The following is a 21,767-nucleotide window of genomic DNA, read 5'->3' as shown; positions in this document are numbered from 1 at the left end:
GGCTGCGCCCAGCCGTGGGAGGCACGGCCCTGGCCTTGCCAAGCCCTGCACGGTCACGCTTTTTACTAAATCTAAGAAAACATGACTGGAAAAAAAACGTTCTGTGGGGCCCAGCCTGTTTTTAATGCATTCAATTTAAGGCAAGCAGGAGTATGACTCCCGCTGACTTAAAAATAGGCTTGTAAGTACCTTGAACCTTTTTTCCCCAGGACTTTTTTCAGCAGGAGGAAAGCTTTATCTTCTGTGAAAGTCACAGGACCCTGCTGGACAAAATGGCAAACCCCCACATTAGGATATTTCAAAAGCAATGCTGGTATGACCATTAATAAACGAGAGAGCAGGGGAAGAAAATGGCTAATAGTTCAGACAGAAAGAATGTGAAAGGAAGGCAAACAGGAATGAAACCAGAACGAGGACTTTCACTGGCTAAAACAGATTTCAAACATGTAAATAATCTATAAACATGTAAAAATGTGTTTATCGATGAGAATGGAGAACACGAGCTCCACTGTCTATCTTGAAAGAGAGGCACAGCAGTAGTGCAGGTGTTGTCCACTGTTCAACGCCAGCAAATGTGGTCACCGTCCATCATCTGGCAGAAATGGAGCAGGAGGAGGTCCCCCTCGCCGAGCATGGGCACGCAGGCGAGGTTTCCTGCCTTGAAAGCAACCCCCTGGCTTTGGTTCAGTATTTCTTCAGGAACTCCCGAGGTCTCCAGTTTTGTTTCACTGACCCCTGCTAAGTGAAAACTCAAACTGGAAATGTTGTACACCTGGGGAAAAAAAAATCAGCGGTCCTGGGGGAAAAAAAAAAACATCACAGATATATTTCACTTTATTTATTTTTTCTTCATTTTGGTAGCACATTTCAATCGCAGTTGCTAATTAGATCTTACAAGATCTTTCCCCTGCACTGGGAAAGAAGCAAAAAATGGTCATGCCCAAGATACTGAATGCATTCACATCAGGTATGCTGTACTTTGGGGTTTTGAACATCATAAATAAGAGAACATTAAACCCATTAAACCAGCTGGCTTTGGGTTTTTTAACAACATCGTTACAGATCATAGCAGCCTAAAAGGTTTAAGACAGGTTTACCTACTTCTAATATGTTTATTTGAAAAAGTTTCTAATAAAGTTTAGTAAGAGGTTAAAAAATATACCCATGATGCACCTAATTAAAAAATATAGCAGCCCAAACACTACAGAACAATGTTTTAAAGATAAAGCATTTCTTTTTAGTTTGTAGGACTTGAACTCCCAATGGCCTTTCTGCTCTGGCTAGGGATGCAGTTTTGGAGTTACTTAGACGAAGGTTAGGAAATTCAAGTTATTAGTGATTTTTGTGCACCATGAAACATCTTTAAATGGGTCTGGGTTTTCAGAATTGCTGAACACCCATCCTTTAAGAGGTCCTAACTTATGGAGACAAAAACATCTATTTATTCCTGTGAATATTGGCCAAAACACTGAGGACCTGCTAATACAGTTCCCAGGTCTATGAAAGGATCCAAATTACTATAGGTTTTGTTATGTGAGCTTTTTGTTTTAAAGCTTACATTTGAATGCTTTGATGGCCATCAGGAACAAGGTATTCTTGCAATGGATAGATATAAAGTCTAATTGTAGGAGCGGGGGGGGAAAAGCAATCTTCAAAAAGTAGTTAGCCATACTTGTTCATTTAATGAAAAGATAAGCAGACAAATTTATTGACTATCTTCTTTTAGAAGACTAACTTTTTACTACGCACAGGTGAAATATTGTTACAAATACTTGATCTGATCCTACAATAGGCAAAGTGCCCTGAACCGCTTTCTGAAATAACCAAGGAACGAAGGTGCTGGGTACGCCTAAGGACACACTTCAGGAGATGTAGGACTAAACACGTGAACAAATCCAGATGTCGTAACATGCATTAATCTTACTCTCTTGCTATCAGGCATCAGTAACCATGCCTGCCGGCCCCGCTTGAGCTCTCAGCTGAGTTAGCGCTTGGTTTCTAGGAGCTTGCAGCAGCTCAGCTGGAAACAACCCTAAACTTTCAACTTCGGGCACGGGGACTGCGTGCAAAGGAGAACAAGGCAAAGCAGGAGGAAAGCTGAGCTTGGACAAACACTTACTTCAAGGTTTACACTGAATTTTAATCAAGTGTCTTGTGCAGCTATATACTAAAAGGTCTTTTTATAGCTGGAACTCAGACCTCTTTTTATATGTTATAGGATCCATCACACATCTTTGCAGCTATCACATACTTAAACCAATAGCTGCATAATAAAAGTAGTCAAGATATTTTGACAGAACTAGTTAATACTGTATCATCTCATCCAAGTTGTGCTGCAATCTTGGATGTCGTGTCAAGCTGGTGAGGACTTAGTAAACACATTCAGTCCAGTTATATACTTACTACACCATTTCGTGTGCCAAGGCTTTAATGTGCTTCAGTGCATGAAGGAAATTTACAGCCGACGCCATGAATATACATTCCAGCTCTCCGTTTCATTTCAGTTAAAAAAAAAACAGCAGTAATTATATTATAGCTTCATAGCAGATATTTATAACTTAGCTATAAACAAATGCTGATCTAAAGCTTTGCAGACAGCTCTCAGGCAAACTTAATTATTATAGAATTTATAGGAATATTAACCACTTTTTTTTCCAGTATTACAGTTTCTACTATCTTTTAATGACGGCAGGTGGATATAAATTACATCTTTTCTGACATGGCTTTACTCTTTAAGTTGGAAAGCCAGGGAGAAGCCTGTTGTTACAACTCAGTGTAATGATATTTTTTGACTCTGTAAGTCATGGTCTAAAGTCAAGTGGAGCTTGACTCCACAGAGTGGAAAGGACGCTGGAGCAGACCCTTCTTCAAGATTAGTAATTTGTCTTTAGGATGGACATAACTTTGGTTGCTAAGTGTAAATTATATCTACTGAAGTTGTGTTTATGGGGGAAAGAAGGAAAGAGGGTTTAAATCCAGGAAAAAAAGTCTGAATTCTTCTGCAGTGTTAATTGGATATCTTGACCAAAATTTATTCTAATTCAGATTGTCACTTGGCTGCTCTAATTCCACTGAGTCTTTGTAATGATATAAATGGAAGAAGAATCCGAGCCACTGTTGAAAAAGCTTTGGCTTGTGACCTCCGTGTGAACCTATGCCCAGAAATGAGTTTCAGCCTGCATGACTGAGCCTACATCGAGGCCTTGTCTCATTAATAGCTTTTCTTAATACATACAACCACATTAACAACTTGACATTTCTAGGAAGCAATGATTCATCAAAGCCATTCTCTTATTTAATTTAAATACCAGTGAAAGCAGACTGGTCTGTATATATTTTAAATGACAGAAGGCAACTGATCCACCAGTGCCTTTTTTTTTTCTTTTTGAAGAACTTTTCAGAATCCTGCTGTAAGCAACGCTCTAATGAAATTGCCTTTGTCATCATCTCCCAAGAGCCAAGAAGCCTCACCGTGCGGTGCTTTCGCAGGAGCCAGGACCGAGCTGAGCTAACTGGCCAGGAGGACCCGCATCCTAGCAGCAGCACCCGTCACGGGGCAGGCTGCTCGGAGCCAGCTGGTAGAGAAGGATGGAAAGTCAAAAGCTACGGGAGCTGTTCCGTGCCTGCCCATCACCGTCACATCCCTGTGCTTCACCAGCGCCTGTGGGTTCAGCTTCACAGCTCCTTTGTGAGGTAGGAAATTACTGCTCCCTCTCTTGCAGAAGAAGAAAGTGAGGCATAAGGAGATTAAGTTGTTCTCCTGGGGTCCCTCAGGAAGTCTGTGGTAAAGCTGAGGAGGAATTTAATCCACTAGTTTAGTCACGGGGCAGCCGTTCTCTCCTCTTTGCCTAGAAACACTGGGCTTTTGACACAACCTTCATTTCTGCAAGCAGTAAGCATCCTGGACAATATACGCTGTGGCAAGTGGTTTCACTTCCCTGTCCCGCCTGTCTGAATTTTATGGACTGGCTCAAACTGTAGAGATTTGCTGCAAAATAGCGAGATTACCTTACCTAGCGTTTTGGGGCAGTCTACAAGACAGACAAAGTTTAGCTGCAAAGCTCAAATTTAAATCTTCCATATAGATTAGAGCACACTCCTCTTTACTTGCTTCCCTCCTTCCAGGAAGCATGAAATAAAATAAACACCACAAGCACAAAAGAAAAGTCAATGAACAAAACCTACTATTATTATAAACATTAGTGCAAACCACACAGTAGATTTTTTTTTAGTATGCTCAGTGTTTTCTGTAAGGAGGTTATGAAGCTGAGGCTTTAAACACAGATGAAGTCACATTCTTTAACCAAATAAGTAGTCAGCTTTGAAGCTCACTCACATAAACAACCTGGGTTCTGCTGCTACGCATAGTTTTTTATCCTATATATTTGTATGTATGCTGTAATACTTTTTATTGAAAATATATTTAGTCCTCTGCTTTTATAAAATATAAATAACTAAAAGGCAGTAAAGACCAAATTCCAAAGCTGAATTGCTGTTTGGCTAGGAGATTTGTCTAGCATCATCTTAACTGCTCAGAAGAGCTTTTTTTTTTTTTTTTTTTTAATTTAAATGAGCCATTTGTCTGTGTGCCTAAAAGCCGACACCTAAATCCATGCTTGACATTCAAATGCATGCCTCTGCTGTCAAAGGTGAGAGTGCTCACGCTTTCTTTGACATCAAGCGCGCTCACCACTGTTGAAAACTAGCTCCCATTTTTACATATTCAGATGTAGGTGTAGGTGTTTGGCTTTGAAAAATTTGAAAATTGTGGCCTTTGTACCTAATTGAGAGTCAAAGCTTGAAAGTCGCAGCCAGTTAAGAATGCTACAGGAATGCTGATCTCCCTGCTCAACACTTATGTTTGTCATCTGAAAAAAGGGGGACAAAAAAATCAGAGTTTGAAAAAGTATTTCTCAAAATACTTTGCTGGGCAAGGCCTATCGAGCTAGTGAACACTGTAGTTAGTGGTCTGTAACCCCCAGCAGCTGCAGCTGAACAGATAAAGTCTGAATTTGGAAAAGTGCACTTCTTCATTGCTTGCTCCTTAGCAAGAACAGACACCAGAGTCGCGCACCCTGTGTCTTCTCAAGAGACTCTCTCTTCAGAGGTTTTCATCCAGCCATTTTATATAGCTGTTCCTGGTCTGAACGCCCGCAGAGAAATCAGTAGGCCAAATGGTGAATATCATACAGCCATGAAAGCAGTCATCGAAGTGATCGAGCGTGACTTCCACGCCGGCGTTCTCCAAGCGCTTGGCGTACATCACCCCGTCATCTCGCAGGACGTCGTTCTCGCAGGTCAGGATGTAAGTCTTTGGCTGCAGCTGCAGAGTTTCGTTTTCTGCAAGGAGTGGGACTGCTCGTACATCAAGCAGCGCTGGTATCTCCTGGATGATTTCAGCCTTGCCTGTGGTTTGTATCACAGGCTTGTAGTTCTTTTTGAACGATGAAGGCAGTAGAGATGTCCAGTTCAGACGTCCTCTGAAAGAGAGAGCTTGGCCAACGTCAAGAGCAGTGTGGTTGTTAATCAGCAGTGAGTGAGCCAAGTCATAATTACCATTGAAATAATCTATCCAGTAGTTGATCATGACATAACGAGGAAGAACGGGCATATTCATGTTCTGCTGATAAGAAGGTGTATTGAAGTCAAATGCCTGAAGGACCGGATAAATTAAGGCCTGCAGTTTTGGTCTGATGGTCAAATGCTCATCTTTGCTAAGCTGTGGGAAGAATATAGGATAGAATTATATTACAATATCAACCTTACATTCATACAAGCCACCATTCATTTGACAATTTTTAGGCCAAATTCTGCTCTTATGCAGGTAATGTTGCTATTTTGTCTGAAATATTAGCAGCCTGATCTTTTTCTTCTCTTGCAAGGATGGCCATTCAGGCAGACCCAGTATCCTGTCTCCAACAGAAATCAGTGGCAGAAGAAGAAAATAAAAACATTGTAAGGTGGCATTTAGCTAATGCAGTTCCCAGTTTAACAGTTTGCGACTGAAGGAATTCCGGAATCAAAGAAGCCATTCTTGCTTTTAACAGTTTTTAATGGATTTTTCTTCCATGAATTTATCCAATTGTTTTTTTGAGCATATGCAAACTGTTGGCATCCACAGTTTTCTCTAGCAAAGGCTCACCATGTACAGAAGCAGCTCTCTGTCTTTGACTTGAACCTGCCATCTGCATTTGATTTGAGCCTACCAATTATACATTTGGTGCCCGCTAATCTTTTTCTGGAAGAATCAGCAAACACTTCTTTTGCTTCATCTACAACACAAGATATACAGTCCTCTATCATATCTCATCTTGTCTGTCTCTTTTTCAGGCTGAAGAATCTTAGTGTATTTAACCTCTCCCTGAAACAGGCCTACATCCCTGATTTAAAAAGAATTATGCATCAGGGAAACAAATGAGGAATGCTGCTTCCAAAACATGGTACTATCATGTTTATCAGTCCTTGACAGTGAAACTTTTAGTGTAATTCTCCCTTATTCATTTTTTCACCCTAATTCAATATTGCAAGGTTGTCATGATAATTAGTTGCCTAGACATGGTATCCGCTTTCTTATCACCAGTGGTTATGGCAATATGAAAAAGCTAATAATAATATTTTACTCAACCATGAAAAATATGACTCGCCCCAGGCTGCCTTTAAAATCTTTACTAGATTAAATTGAGATTACATTTAAACTGCAGATACACAAAAGAAATTTCCTTAAAATTGCGAAATGCTACAGGAAGACAATTTAACAGAATTAAGCTTCATTTATTGTATATTTTGTCCTTTGTTTGTACTTGAAAGAAATAAAACATATTTTCAGAGACAAGCATCTAAAAATAGGAAGCTAAAGCAATAAATTACACATGTACCTCTTTCTTACCTACTTAGAAAAATAAAGAATTCACCAGAAAAAGGGGTAAAAAGTCATTTAGGTACTTGCTCTTAAAATCTGGCCCCTAACCACTCGTAACTCTAGTAAGACATTGCAAGCTATGTCATTCATATTGCGATTGACTCATTTTTCTTCTGTAAAGTGCCTAGATGCTGGCTTTCTACCATTCTGTCTTTAGGGTTGGCACATCACCTTGTGATGACACAGCACAAAGAATCTGTCAACCTATATGCATCACTGAACTGGGGACTGTCGTCGTGTAATACATAACAGACACTGGATGTTACCTGCTGACACACAGCAGCTGCCAAATTTCCTCCTGCACTATCGCCAGAAATTGCAATTCGACTTGGGTCAACTGAATACTTGGCTAAGACTTCAGGCTGCAAAAAATGCTTAGTAGCACGAAGAGCATCATGGAATTGCTCGGGGAAGCACACCTCTGGTACCAGCCTGTATCTACAAACAAAAGAGATGAGAGACAATTATTAGCGCCAATATACCTCTCTTTCAGGATTAAAAGGGGATATCAGGTACTCCTTAATGGCAAATAACTATTTAATTAGGATAAATATTACAGGAAAAATATGAGGTGTGTAATAATTATGTAAGACTTAATCTTATAATTAATGCTCTAATTCTGAAAGATTAATATGAACCTACTCGATATGAATAATACCAAGATAGTATAAAATTGTGCAGCACTTTCCTAGCATTTCCCAATACAGGATTTCATCATACATTATAAAAATGAATTAATATTTAAAACACCCTTGGCAAGGGAGTCATTACAATCAGGGTGGTTTTGATCCAGATCCCCACCTTAACTAGTACGAGGGAGAGTAAGTCCCGTACGTGCAACAGATTCCACTGAGTGGACACCTAAGCAGTTCTGGTTCCTGAATTTTTACCCGTGCTCAGGAGAGAATGAGCCTTGCCATGCCTCTGTGCCATGAAATGAAAAAACAGCCAAGAAGTGAATAGCAATTTGCTCCAATGCAACAGAGTCAGTAATTCCTCTCCTTTATCGAGGAGTGGGGCAGGAATATACCCATTGTGCAGGTGGGGAGACTGAGGCACAGAGAGCAAACAGTTTGCCCAGGAACAGTCAGCAGCTGAGATGATCATGAGATTTTCTCAGTTTCTAAATAACGGTGCAGGAGAAGTCTGTTCATATTTACTGAAAAATTTGTAATCTAAGAGTTGTTACTAGGCCTTATGGTATAAAGCATGTCTTCTGTTTGTAGCTTTTCAACCAACAGATTTTACATATTCTCAGTAGAGCCAAGCAAAACAAGCAAGACAAAATCCAGTTTTCTGATTCAAAACATTTTCTTCAGAATCTAAGCTAAAAGAAGTTTCATACGCAGAATAAATTTTAAACTTCTTAGGCTACGCAAAAAGTGTTTCAAACTCCAAATCTGACCTGCTTTCAGAAAGCAATCTGTGTATTGCATCAACTACAAAGGAATATGAGAGAGTCCTTTGGGAACTCCTCGCAAAACCGGATAACAGACTGTGCGTATATCATGAAAGCGAGACGTGCAATTAAACCAATGAGAAATCTAATTAGTCTTCACTAATTGAGTACAAACGCCTTGACTGAAAGATATAATGGCTAAGGAGAAGAGGTAAACAATAACTCGGAGAAACAGGCAGAATTATACCACCATAAATCAGAAAAGGAATAATAAGGAACTTTTCAATACTGTGATTGCTGCTCGTCTGGAATACCCAACAGCTGCTTTTCTACTTTTCATTGTTTCTACTAATAAACAACAAAGAAGTAAAAAAAAAAGCGACCCTTTAAAGTACGCTGTAAGTATTGAATAAGTAACATCAACTCCATATAATTAAGTTGCAATTAGATCGCAGAGCTTGGTATGTAATCAACTGTAGCTGGGAAACTTGAGTAGTTATATCAAGTGATTGGGTTTGCAAAAGAAAATATTGAAGTTGACAACACGGATGGGAAAAGTAGCAATCAAGTTGGAGTCATCTAGGTAATGTAGTTAGCTAGTTGAGAGGTTTGTTTACCTTGGAATTGTTCAGCGAGTTAAAAAAGCAGCCCTGCTTCTCTGTCGTCTGGCACCCTGGCAGTCCTCTGCTCTCGAGTGGGGTACAAGGCTTAAATGAGATGACTGCAACAGTGGGAGACTGAGAGAGCAGCAGCAAACTGCCAGAGCCCACGGTGCGTTCTGCTTAAGGAGCAGGGGTAAAGCGATCTGCGAGTTTGGATGTTGCAGACCCTTGCTCAATATGACTTAGAAACTGTGGTTTATAGACAGACTTCAGAGCAGGTTAATATATATATTTTAGTAATATATATATAGACAAAACCCCCTATTTTTTTTAATATATATATATTAAAATATACCTTGCAGCAGTGGGAGTGGCCATTGAGGATGGGAAAAGTCCCTCTTCCTACACGAGGAGGCATGGAGATGTGGTTCAGCCTTCCTTCAGGTATAAATCTTGTCCAAATGTGTTTGTTTTTTTTGTTTGATTGTTTTTAAAGTTCACAAGTATTTACAGAATCGTAACTTGGCACTTGAGTGATCTCAGGTTTTAGCTGCACACCTTACATGTGGATACAATTGCAAGATGCATTAAAATTTGTGTTTTAGTATTTGTCCAACTGAATTAAGTGCTACTCTCTTTTCCCACATTTCTGCCTTCTAAAATGGCCTCTACAATAATTAGAAACCCAAATGAATTTTTGATACCATTCCAGTTTGTTGTAATTTTAAAAGTGTAACAATATCAGACCGGTAAAGAGAATTATTGTCCAAGTTGAAGCGTTATACGCAAGCCAGTAACAAGGGAAAAGCTAAATGAACTACGTTACATATTTCTAATACCTTAAAATGACTTGATTAGTTTTAGATTACTCACTCAACTGAGACAACGACAGCATTGAGAGATTCAGCCATGATTCTGCAGAGATTGTTATAAAGGCTTGTTCCTGGAACGAAAGGACATAGCGTTAGGGACGTGTGAGTCCATGAGATCAGCTTGCAATAGATAAAGTGCCAAACAGATATTGTAGCAGAAGGAACACAGTTCATGCCTTGAGAAGTCCTGCAGTCTAATGCTTGCTTTCTCATCTGTTTCTTGGTGACTTGGGGCATGTCGTTTCATCCACCTATCACAATTCTCTCAGTTGCACAGAATTTAAGGTACCCAGTGGCTTGGGGGCATTAGCATCCAGAGACAGTTATCACTGTATGAGTCACTGCTGCTTGTTCATTTTATTATAGCATGCGTTGCTTTGATTCAAATGAGTTGCCCTATTAACGTCAACTGAACTACTCATTTAAGGGAGGATTAATCACAGCTATCCTATTTATCAGTGGACTGATTTTCTTTAATTTTATTCCTTTCCAGTTACTTAATCGTTGGTTCCCGGTACTATAAAATATACTAAGACATTAAGTGTTTTCTAAAGTATCTAGTCTTAGAATTTAATATCTAGCTGTAACATTTGTGCCATTAACTTCTGCAGCTTGGATTTGAGGATAGCATCTGACATAGCTGAGTTATGGTCATCCAAACAAAGCACAGTAATTTAATATAAACTTTTGCACAACAAAAGTCACATGCAAACTGTTACAGAACAAATGAGGTGGGCAGGATGCTAACAAACGTCCCTTAGGCAGGCCTAAGAAAACCCATCTCAAAGCACAATTCCTCTGTAGGAAGAGGAGCTGAAGAACTGCTATAGGCTATAGGGCAAAGAGACTGGGATTTCCAAAGGCATGTGAAGGACAGACTTTAAAGTTCTTTAGGAACCTAAATCTCCCTTAAATCATGGTCTTATACATGCATAGTTGAAATGCAATCAATACAGTCTTTGTTTTGGAACATTTTGGAAAACCCCATCAATGTTCTTTTTCTATAGATGAGGCCACAGAACGCACCAGGGCTGTATGGACTTCATGGTGTCTCAGGAGCAATGGGGAAGGAGATGGGGGAAGACTCCTATCGGATCTGGATCTCGGGGCAGCCATGAGAACCGCACGCCCTTTCCCCTCCCAAGGCTTTTCTCCTCCTGCGCGCCATGGAAGGCTCAGTGGTTTAACTCATCATTGTCTATAGCTATACCTTACTTTCTCTGATCATGTTTGCGGCTTCCAAGTTAATTGGAGTAAATAGCATTAATTTTCACGGTAATTTCTGCTAGTGGTGGCAGTGGTCCCCTACGGGAGGGGGCGAAACCATGGGACGGGAACCAACCTCTACCCATTTCCTTCATCACACTGTCCGTTGTCTGCGATCAGCAGCATGTATGCCCACGTACGCGCTATTTAAGAGCCAAACATCAGCAATGCTGTTACATGCAGTGTTGTTCAGCCCACTCTTCTACTAATTATTGTGTGAAAATGGGGCAAAACCCTTACACTGCATCCTAATCACCAAGGATCGACATTAGCACGTGACCGTAGAAAACGGGGGACTGGCCCTAACAGCCCATCCAGGCATCCCAGGAATTTAAACAATAAGCTGTTTTGTCCTCTCAGGATGTAACAAAATTAACCTTTTGGTCCTTTTACAGCTCATGTTCAGATAAGATACGCATTTTTGCTGCGTGTTCACGATATGTTTCCCCCTCCCTCCTTAGAGCTGATCTACCAGAATGGAGACAGTTACTACTGAATTCAGGTACGTCTTAGCAAAATTGTCACCCCTGGCAGGAAAAACAGCTTTTGGCTTCTGCTAGGAGAAAACCAGACCAGAATCCTATTTAATTACTGGCAGACACATACTTGCACTTGCCAAGGCCCAGCCCCCTCCGTGGATGTAAACAACGCTGCGCTTGAGCCTTTCATCTCGCTTCGCAGGAGGTTCAAACACTCTGACTTCCACACCGTCAAAAACAGCATCCGTGATGTTAACGTCTTCAGAGGAGACAGACTTCAGCTTGTCAAAGGTACAAATCAAATAATTCAGAACTATCAAGTGATGGCTGAGTCTCAGGTAGTGAATCAGGTGACACTAGATGAGGGGGGGGAGAAAAAAGGAGATTTCTGTCACTTCAGAGCATATCATATGATACTGCATTGATGTTTAATGCAACTGTCTTCAAAGGGCAGGTCCTATATGAAAACGAATATGCGTTATTAGAATATTCACTGGAAAATGAATGATTATCAAAGACCTCTAATGCTTTTAAAGCTGTATTAAACCAAAACCCTGTCCATAACAGATTCTCTGTTGTCAAAATAAATCAAACCACGAGCACGACGTGGATCAAGACAACTGTGAATGAGCACTCAGATCCTTGCCTTTGAAGGACATCTCCAAAAGGAGAGGAACCTCACCAGCATGCTCTGCTATGGGACTTGTGAAGCTCCTCAGACCAGTGCCAGCAGAGGGCAATGCCACACAGGCAAAATTTTTGTGGTGGTAATGTATCAAAAATGCAAAGTATTTCTCTTGTTCCACCCCAAAGCATAAGTCTTTCCACTTCCGAATTAAGAAAGTTCTCAGGGATTGCAAAGCAATTTGAAAACAGGAATGGTCTCAAAGGAATATAATGCTTGTTTATTGGCTTGTCCTATGTTTACCTGCTGAACTGGGAGGGATCTGAAATGCTATCCAAGAACCATGGCATGTTAGTGGGTTTTTTTTCCAGTCAACCCCAGAGACTAAAATGCGTTACTTTTTTTGTGGGGGTGTGTAAAACACTACAAAAATGACGAATGATCTGATCTTTCTGTCCCCTTATGGTAGAGGGAGAGAGATTTTATCCCTTTTGGCTATCCAGGATTTTTATTTTCATGTTTATTTTTTAAACTTTGCCCTGAATAGATTAAAAACATGTTTCTCTCAGCAAACAGTACTGGGATCCAAGGCACTCCTCCAGCCTCAATGGTCACGACCCGCTCCCCACGCATGACCTGCCCACTTTGTAGCGCATACTGGTTCCCATTCCCTAGCTGGTGCAAAAGGGGCAGCAGAGGGTGAGCCAAAGGGCTGCGGGGACTACGACGCTGAGACTGGCCATTAAAAAGTAGTGGGGGTCTTTCCCCTTTCACGAAGTTAATCTCTGGCCTAGTGATGAAGGCTAGAAATCGCATAATCGGCTAAGCCTTTTGTACAACTTTCTCAGTCAAGGCAATGAAGTTGAGGGGTAAATAATACATATGCCTAATACGTATCTTTAGGACCATAAAGAAAACCATCAGCTGTGACCTTTTATTTTACATACAGGTAGCAGATACTTGGAAGAACAAGTGTACTGTTAGGAGCCATGCAGCTTGTCTACACACAACCGGTTTACTGTTTTAATTCTGCCGGTACCACCAGTACAGCGCAAACCTGCTAGGGTGAATTAAAGATGCTGATGCCTGAGAAGCGGGGCCACGCAGGTACCGGTCTGACCGCATTCACGTTGTGAAGAACGGATAGTTGCCATAGTTTAACCTGTACAAAAACTAAGTGGAAGCCAAACCTGGTTCCTCGTGACAGACATGATTTTGCAAATAAGAGTTTCCCAGTCTCTTTCTGGTTTCTATTACCTGTTCACAAGGACAGCTATTTCATTTTCTGGACTGGGGTTTCTTTACTACACTTCTGCCGTACCGTTTTCGCAGCCCCTTCAGTGCCAGGTCTCAGCGCTCTGCCAGGAGCGCCTGCTCACGGTGAAGGAAGGGCTCATGGAGGCAAACACACACCTCCGGAGGAAAAGCAAATTTTGAAGCATTCAGCAGCATCCATGCCAAAGAAGATCTGTCTCCTTAGGTCTATAGCCCCAGCTCCTTACATGTATCTCTTTAATCTGTCATCATTAGTTTGAACATAAAAAAAAATGAAATCTTGGCTTTCAGTCAGGTGCTGTATAGAAAAGGCCCTGCACAGCCCCACTTCCACTGCAGATTGCTGTAGAAAAAGACAATTTTTGACATTTTTCCCAAAAAAGTCTATGCCAAGTACAATGGGCTGCTACGGGAGGAGGGAGAGGAATCCACTTCCAAAACAAGAATTTACAAAAATGACTTTCTTTTCTTGCTTCAGCTTGTGATAACATCACCCTGCTGAGAAGTTTCGTGGGAATCCAATGTTTGCTGCTTTTTGCATGGAATATCATTTCTTTATACTGCAAGGCTTTTCTCTGGGAGAAGCAGCACAAAGTACCCACCCAGGGGGAAGAAATGCTGAATTCACAAGGCTGTTTGTATCTCTGAATTTCACATCATGCTTTTCTCACACCGTTACTTAAAAATTCCCAAAGGAAAACCCAATTTGAGTTTGAAATCTGAAGAGCAATACATCTATTAATAATTTGGCAGACAATTTGTTGGGCTGCCACTGATGTAACCAGCTAAAGATCTGATCTTCTGTGTGCCCCATGGAGGCTCCCGGGGAAGGTAACCACTGGGAAACAATTTTAGAGATACTGGCAGGGAAAACAATGTTTTTGTAGATTTTTTTTTAGCCTGACTGTGCTGCAATAGACGTCCCATTTTATTTTTTTCCCACTTTGGTTCACATTCTTTGTAGACGAGATTACCACATGTTCCCTGGAATCAGAAATGTTTTATTTTCAAGGCTGGTTAGTGTTGTTTACCGAGAAGTGTTTTGCCCCGTTCTTTAAACCACGGAGCACCGTGGCCATCTGCAGGCTATCACGTGCTTTCATGCCTTTTTTTTCCCTATAATAGATCACTCTTTCCAAGAATCCAAAACCCAAAAACCTGGAAGAGATGCTTTGTACATCAGGGCACGAAAGCAACAGTCCTAATTTTTTTGTCAGGCATAAGCAGTTTTTTTGCCAAGCACTTATCAGACAGATTCTTTGTAAGTATATCTATCTAATCAGCCTATTTGGTTGTCATTTATAAGGCATCAGGATTGCACTTTTTGCTGGCAAAGAGCTAGTCTTGTCCAAAGTCCTTACAAATAAAATTCTTGTATGGTTTTTTTCCTCTATAAAGAAATACTTAAAATAGATATAGAGTATCTTATCGCTCTGTAATATAACCACTGGCAGAGGAAGATGTGTTTAATGGTTGGCTCGCTCTCTTCTAGGACTGTGTTGCCGCCCGTAGGCCAGACCTGCCCATCCTGCTGGCTGTGCTTCCCTGGCACCTTTCTTGTGTTGGCACTAACGAACGCAAAGCCTTGCTGAACCCAGCAAAAACAGGTAAACAACATTAAACTTCAGGTCACCATCTTACTGATAACCCAAGGCAGGAAAGAGGGAGTGGGGGAAAGGATGGAACCAGCCCTTTTGGCAGCAGTCCACAGTTGGATTGGCTTAAATCCATTATAAAACTGTATCCCATCGTCTCATGCGAGCAAGAATTGGTTTGATCTTTGCTGGTATTCGTGATTTTTACCACCCTTCCTGTGACAACATGGGGGCCTATTGCAGGCTATCAAATATAGCACTTAAATATATTTGGGAATTATGTGTGTGTGTGTGTATATGCATGTGGAAGAGAAAAGAGAAATAGTGATGTTCTCTGGTGAAAAGGGAGCGAAGACAGTGCTGTTATAATAAAAGCTAGTAAAAAGGAAGAGAAAGCAAAAGGACAAGGGGGAAATTAAGAGACTACAGAAAAAAGTAAAGACAAACTCATAGAAAAGAGGAGATAGTATAAAGATGAAAGCCCTGTGGGCAATTAGCCCAGAATTGCTCTGCCAGCCACAGGCACGGCACATCGCTCAGCCTGGGTCACAGCTCCACATTTTCCCATGTAACGACTGGTTTTACGCATCCATCTGAATAAACATTTTTGCTTTCCGAACAGGTAACTGGGGAAACGTGGCTGGTGAACTTCACGGCATTATGGGCTGGACTGAGAAATGTGCTGACGGGCACCGAGAGCGCTCAGCTGGTGGGCAGCCAGGCGGAGCTGGCTGAGCAGGAGGACCCCAGGAGAGGAGGGCCGGGCAGGCTAGCGAGGCAAACGTGAGTGTTTTGGTGGCGTTTGAGCCAATTCAGCAAATAACCACTGTCGATGCATTACAGTAGCCCTGCTGACAATCCATTGCTCGTTTCTGATTGCAGCTTTTCATCTTGGGGCCATTGGCTCCCCATGACCCATGGCTGCCTCGGCAGCAGTGTGATTTACACTCACGCTGTAATGCTCCCCAGCTCTCCAACAAGTCAGGCAGAGCAACCGCTACAGCCACAATCTCCTTCTCGCTTACCAGGACATCCCCGTAACAGGGGTTTTCAGGTAGGGACAAGCCAGGGACCCCCTAGAGACTAAACTGTTCAAGACTGCCACCTTCCTCCTGGTAAGCTCTTTGGTGAGAGGTACCAGATCTGGAAAGATTTAATTGATGTAGGAGAAAATCTTCAACACGTGAAGAAAGGAGTCAGGGTTGTGATAAAAAGCAGACAGAATGAACAAAGAACTGCTAGAGAGGCACCGTTACCTCACCTTTAATCACCAATACCTGTCCCTCAACTATCAGGATTCTTCTCTTGGCTCCTCAGCTGGTAATTTCATGAAGAATCTGAGATGCTCACTCCTGCTATGCTCACCTCCCTCACGGCCTTGTACTCTACACTAGCCATGTGTTCCGTATTACTAAAAAAACATTTTATTAACCTCTAACAGTACTCAGGACATTGGGATTCTTTGTCCTCGTATGACTTCCCTAGCTGACACTGTCCGGCTTCACGTCTCTGACCTTTAGCCGTGAAATTATCGCAACAGGTCGCAGTCGGGCAGCACACGAAGGCAGCGCGCCTCTAAAGCCACGCCGGACGCATCGGCTGCTGCCTCTGCTGCCTGCGCAGCTGCTCAGACCCGAGGTCCCGCGCTGACCTTTCAGGCCTCGGCGCGATCGGGAATTAAGCAACCAGCTGAGGCTCTTTTTTCATACAACCCTACCCGGGACTGAGCCAAATCGCACTCATGACTCAAACGAGTTATGATGCTGGAACCGGGCGACTGAACTGTCTAAGACTAAACTTCCTCCTCTAAAAGACGCAGACACGATCCGCAATTCTGGCATCACTTTGCAAAACACAGTTCTGTAACACTGGAGTCCAAAATGCCAACTACAGTATCTGTAGTCAATAATAGAGATTAGTGAAAAATAAACAGGATTGTTTCCCCATTTAGCTGCGTGCAGAACATATTGGTTTTGTGTGCATTTCAGGCAGTTTATCCTGTTTAAAGGTGAATGTCTATTTTCTTTTATTTTACAGAATCATTTCTTAACGCAAGTGCATTATTGCCCAGTAAAGAATATGTACTTTTAGCGCTGTTATATAAAGACAGTCCTCAAAGACAAGTGCTCTTAGTTCTATGAATTTCCTTTAGAACTGAAAAGAAGCCAAGACGACTGTTCTACAGTTTATTAATTAGAAGCAGAAACTAGATTACATTTTAGTGTAAGGTTTTGTGCTTATACCTATTCATCCATGATGATCTGATTTTATACTAGATAGAGACAGAAGTTATCTGCCACTGCAAATAGGACTTCCAGTGTGGTTCAGTTTCTGCTCAGGTGCCACTGCTGTGAGACCAAACCCCGCAGCTAACACCTTGGTTTGCTGTAAACCAATTCCAAGACTGTCGTCTCGCATGCAAAAACATCAACTTACTTGGCTGGCTGCAGCTATGATTTACATCTGTCCAGAAGTTGCATACGCTGAAATATATGGGTAGATAGATATGAAAATGTTAGAAAGAGCCAATTACTGTTTTCTCTATCCCTGAATGTTGATGTCCCATGCCCTAGATTTTATTCCGAAAGCAACGGAGTGGCAGAGAAGTGTGAAGGAATCCCTTGGCTGATGAGGACAAATATGAGGGTAGTTTTCTCCCCTGCACAGCTGCCTAGCTTCTTCCACGTGCGTCTATCTGATGGCCTCTATACCAACCCGTTTGTCCTTTCAAACCTCTGCTAACAGCCGTCCCGGTTCCAAAAAATCCCGTCTTCCTTGCCATGCACCAGAATAGCAACTACCTTGGCAGTGGTGTTCAGAAATAACTTATTTCAAAGGGCTTATTAAATAAACATATGCTGCTCTCTTTACTCCGTTAAGGGAGGGTGGTTAGAGGAAGGAGTGAAAAATGCCTGTATCAATCTCACTGTTAATAGCAGAATTATGAAACATTGCTTTATACGCTTCTTGACAGACACCAAGTAGAACAATAACTATGGTTTAATCTATGGCTCAATCCCCTAATTAATTTTATGTGGTTGTCCAAGTTTCAGTGAAGCCGAGTTCTGACATACCTGTATACATATGTATGTACATAGTTCTTCATTTCTGATCTAATGTATCACTGTTATATCACAGTTTTCTGTAAAAATGTCACCATGTCCCATTTTGAGACAGGTGAGAGGGGCAAATTACTCTCTTTACTGAGAATGAGAGCACTTTCACATCAAATCATTAATATTATTGAAGTCTAAGTTTCTCTGTTTTCATTCTGGGGCAGCACGGGCCATTAAAGAGGGCGCAGGAACAAGGCTCTGAAAAGCCAGCTCAGTTTCCAGCTCCGCCACTGGAATTTTTGTGACCTCAGATAAGGCACTCCATCTCTTCCTATCTCTGTTCCCCCCAGTTTAAGATTAGGACAACAGTCTCAGTCCCCTTCTGTAGTATGTTTTGAAACCTACTACAGAAACTGCCCTGTAAGCATTATGCATTTTTTTTAACCATGTGATTATACTTGAAGGTTTGTTGCAGTGTCTCATGCTGAGCCAGAACCCTGAGTCAGTCCCAAGCTTGTAAAAATTAAATTTGTAGCTGACTGGGACAAAACTCTACATGGAAATGCAAAACCTTATTATTAGTACACCGAAAGCCAGTGACAGCCTTAGGTTTTATTGGTAGGGATTATTAATGCACTGAGAAAACAAACGCATTATCCCTAACAGGAAATTGTCATGCTTAATTGTCAGAGTCTTCACGAATCTACTTCAAAATAAGCAGAAGACAATCAATTGTATTTGAAGCACATGAAGTTTGTTTCATGCTCTTGGAAAAAAAGGATTACAGTACATTTCAGAGATTTTAACATCAGAAATGCACTTCTGTCTGCTATCAAACCTACAAAGGAAAGTAATAAATAGCAAGCTGAAAATACATTCAGAAGTGGGTGAAAGTTCAATGGTCACATTGACCGAAATGTTAAACCATTTGGTCTTGCAATAGCTGGTAGAGGAAGAAAGGAGAAGCTGAACTCTACAAAAGGACATAGACTTTATTTTATATACACGCACAAAAGCTGTCTAACAAAGTAAATACTCCGGCTTAACTTTTACAATCCTAGCTTCAGTTCACAGTTCCTTCTTAATGTCAGTCATTTATTCCTGACTTTGTGCTGTGTCTGGTGCTGGAAAGACTTCTGAACACTTGGAAAGCACCTTCTCTTTCTCTCTGGAAGCGAATGCCCCAAGGCTTACCTGTTGGGTGACTCAGGGCACCTCTAATGCCTCACTTCTTTTATTCTTCTGTGCAAAACTCACTTGTTCCTTCCTTTGGTTTGTAAGCTATGTTACAGGAACTGTTACTTGTTTAGTAACTTGTCTCACTATAGAAGTTTGTATTTCTAAGGCCAGAGAGGTAAACGACTAAGAAATCACCACTTCCCCACCCCAGAGAGCGGGGACAGATGTGGGCACCTCTGCCTGCCGGTTTGCCCCAGCTGCCACCCGTCGGGCTTTGTCCCGCCAGCTCCCCTTGGGGTTATGGCCTCTAGAAAATCCCAACAGAGATACCCTTCAGCCTCCAAGCGAGAGGCACCAGGATTCATCTGCCTGTGCCCAACATACCACATAAACAAACGGAATGTGTACATAAGCCAATAGCAATATACATATATATAGTCACAGTCATATGATCTTCTAAAGATAGGTCTCCTTCAGCTGGAGGTTATGGACTTGATTCAGGTGTTCCCGGCTGAGCTGTTAGGAGGTGTTTTGCAGGCAGCATGCTGGGGGGGCACGACGGCCCTTCTGTCCCTACCATCAGGGAACTCGGTCAAGCTGAGCGCTTGCTCTTCCGTTACTTGAGTGAACAACATGGAGCAAGTGAACGTCAAGCCATAGATTTCACTGAAGAATGAAGCTATTGTAGGCCATGTCTGCGTAATTTTCGTAGCAGACATACGGGCGGGTATGCAAGCAAACAGGTTTTGTCCTATGCAAGCAAACAGGTTTTACCCTTTCATCCTAGAGATACGCTTGGATTCAGCACTACATTTGGACCATGAGAAGATGCCCCAGCGGCTCAGATGAGGGGTCTGTCTGCTCCCAGACTCTGTCTCCAACAGCGGCAACCAGAGAAGCTATTCAGGCAGAATAGACAAGTCTGGACACTGCGTGGTCCACTCTCCTCACGCTTCCCAGCATCTGCAATTATTGTATTAGGAACACAGAAGGTACGTTCCCATCTAGTCCTTTTGGTATCCATTTACGGGCCCTCTGTCCATTAATTCATTTAATCCTTTTTTGAATATGCTGATGCTCTCTTCCACTCAAAGTACAAGGTTTTGTACATTTCAGAACCAACCTAGTAAACTGCAGTGCTGCTGGGAAATTTAAAAACAAACAAAAAAACCCAAACAAACTTTCACATACTTAGTACCTTACATCAGGCCTGACCGTGACTGATCAGTCCTTGTAAAAGATCAGACCGTCCTAGGAGAAAATAAAGTTCACAGCTAAAGCCCTTATCAGAAAGTTTGTGATCACTGATCTGTTTCATGTCAGCATAAAAACACTGGCAGAAAACGAGGGAGACTTCATGACGTGACATAACTGTCACGGGTGTCCTGCGACAAAATCAAGCATTCAGAGAGTTGTGTTTAGCAACACGATTCCAAATCAAGGCAGTTTAATGTTGGAAAGAGCTTCCCTGTGTCTTCGTTCCCTAAGGCATACTTCATGTATCAGAATGGCATACTTCATGTATCAGAATGGCATACTTCATGTATCAGAATGGCATACTTCATGTATCAGAATGAAAACGATTCATTCCTTTCTTTGACCAAAAGCCTGCAAGTTGAGAACCGGACTAACCCACCTCTGGTGGGACCTGCACCATGAAACCCAGAGGAGCAGACGGGATGCCAGCTTTACCGAAACGCTCAGGCTTGATTTCCTAGCTCAGGATGAAACCGGCAGCAGCCCGGGGCCACCCTGCCCGGAGCCCGGCTGCCCTGGGCAGGCAGGGCGTTACTTCCAGCCCAACGCCGTCTCCTCCGCCCGGACGCGGTGCGGAGCGGGGGCAGGGGGATCGGCCCCCGCTCCGGCCGCCCGCAGAGGCCGGGGGATGCCGCCCGCTCCCCCCTCGGCCCTGGCTGCAAACCGCGGCCCGCGGCGCGGCTCTCGGGGTGCGCCGGGCCCCCTCGGGCGGCGGGGGCCGGGAGGGCTGTGCGGGCCGGGGGGCCCTCCCGCTGCGCGGATGCCCAGGCGGGGCGGGCACCGCAACCCGCGGCCGCCGCTTCCAGCCGCCCGCGGCGCGAACCGAGGCCGGGAGCGGGGCCGCCTTACCGTCTGCTGCACCGCCCGGAAGGTGGCATCCAGCAGCATCAGCTTCCAGGGGTCCGACACGGTGCCGGGCAGCGGCAGGTACACGTAGTAGGCGGAGAGGGCGGCCAGCGCCGGCAGCAGCAGCCAGGCGGCCCGCATCGCCGCGGCTCCCCGCGGGGAGCGCCGCGCCGCGCCGCCCCGGGGCCGGCCTCCCCCGGAGGAAGTCGCGGCCTTCCCGTCCCCGCCGGCTGCGCGGCGGCGGCAGCGGGTGGCGGCGGCAGCGGGTGGCGGCGGCCTTATCTGCGCCTCGCCTCCGCGCCGCGCCGCGCCGCCCCGCCCGCCGCCCGGCCCGCCTCTCTCGGCCGGGGACTCCTCGCCTCTGCCGCCCCTGAGGGGAGCGGCCGGGCTGCCGGGG

General features: G+C 43.2%; 1 protein-coding gene across 2 annotated transcripts; it reads right to left on the bottom strand.

The window, feature by feature from the left end:
* Nucleotides 1–510: 510 nt before the first annotated feature.
* NCEH1 (neutral cholesterol ester hydrolase 1) lies at nt 511–21,560 on the bottom strand. 2 transcript variants are annotated; one of them, XR_014228947.1, is made up of 6 exons: nt 21,374–21,560; nt 11,665–11,893; nt 9,794–9,863; nt 7,186–7,357; nt 2,404–5,719; nt 511–796 (listed from the first exon to the last, which is right to left on the bottom strand). XR_014228947.1 is itself a non-coding variant. In XM_082319306.1 (5 exons), the coding sequence occupies exons 1-5, from the start codon at nt 21,509–21,511 to the stop codon at nt 5,102–5,104; spliced, it is 1,227 nt and encodes a 408-aa protein (XP_082175432.1). In that variant the 5' UTR covers nt 21,512–21,560; the 3' UTR covers nt 804–5,101. The 2 variants fall into 2 exon arrangements, 1 of the variants encoding a protein (XP_082175432.1); XM_082319306.1 differs by lacking the exon at nt 511–796 and having other exon boundaries at nt 804–5,719.
* Between the last annotated feature and the right edge of the window lie 207 nt (nt 21,561–21,767).

The sequence above is a fragment of the Platalea leucorodia genome (genome assembly GCF_965183815.1).
Source record: "Platalea leucorodia genome assembly, chromosome: 8".
NCBI classification, from domain to species: Eukaryota; Metazoa; Chordata; class Aves; order Pelecaniformes; family Threskiornithidae; genus Platalea; species Platalea leucorodia.
Note: the sequence above shows the minus strand (reverse complement) of the source record. Positions and strands in the feature narration are given on the sequence as shown.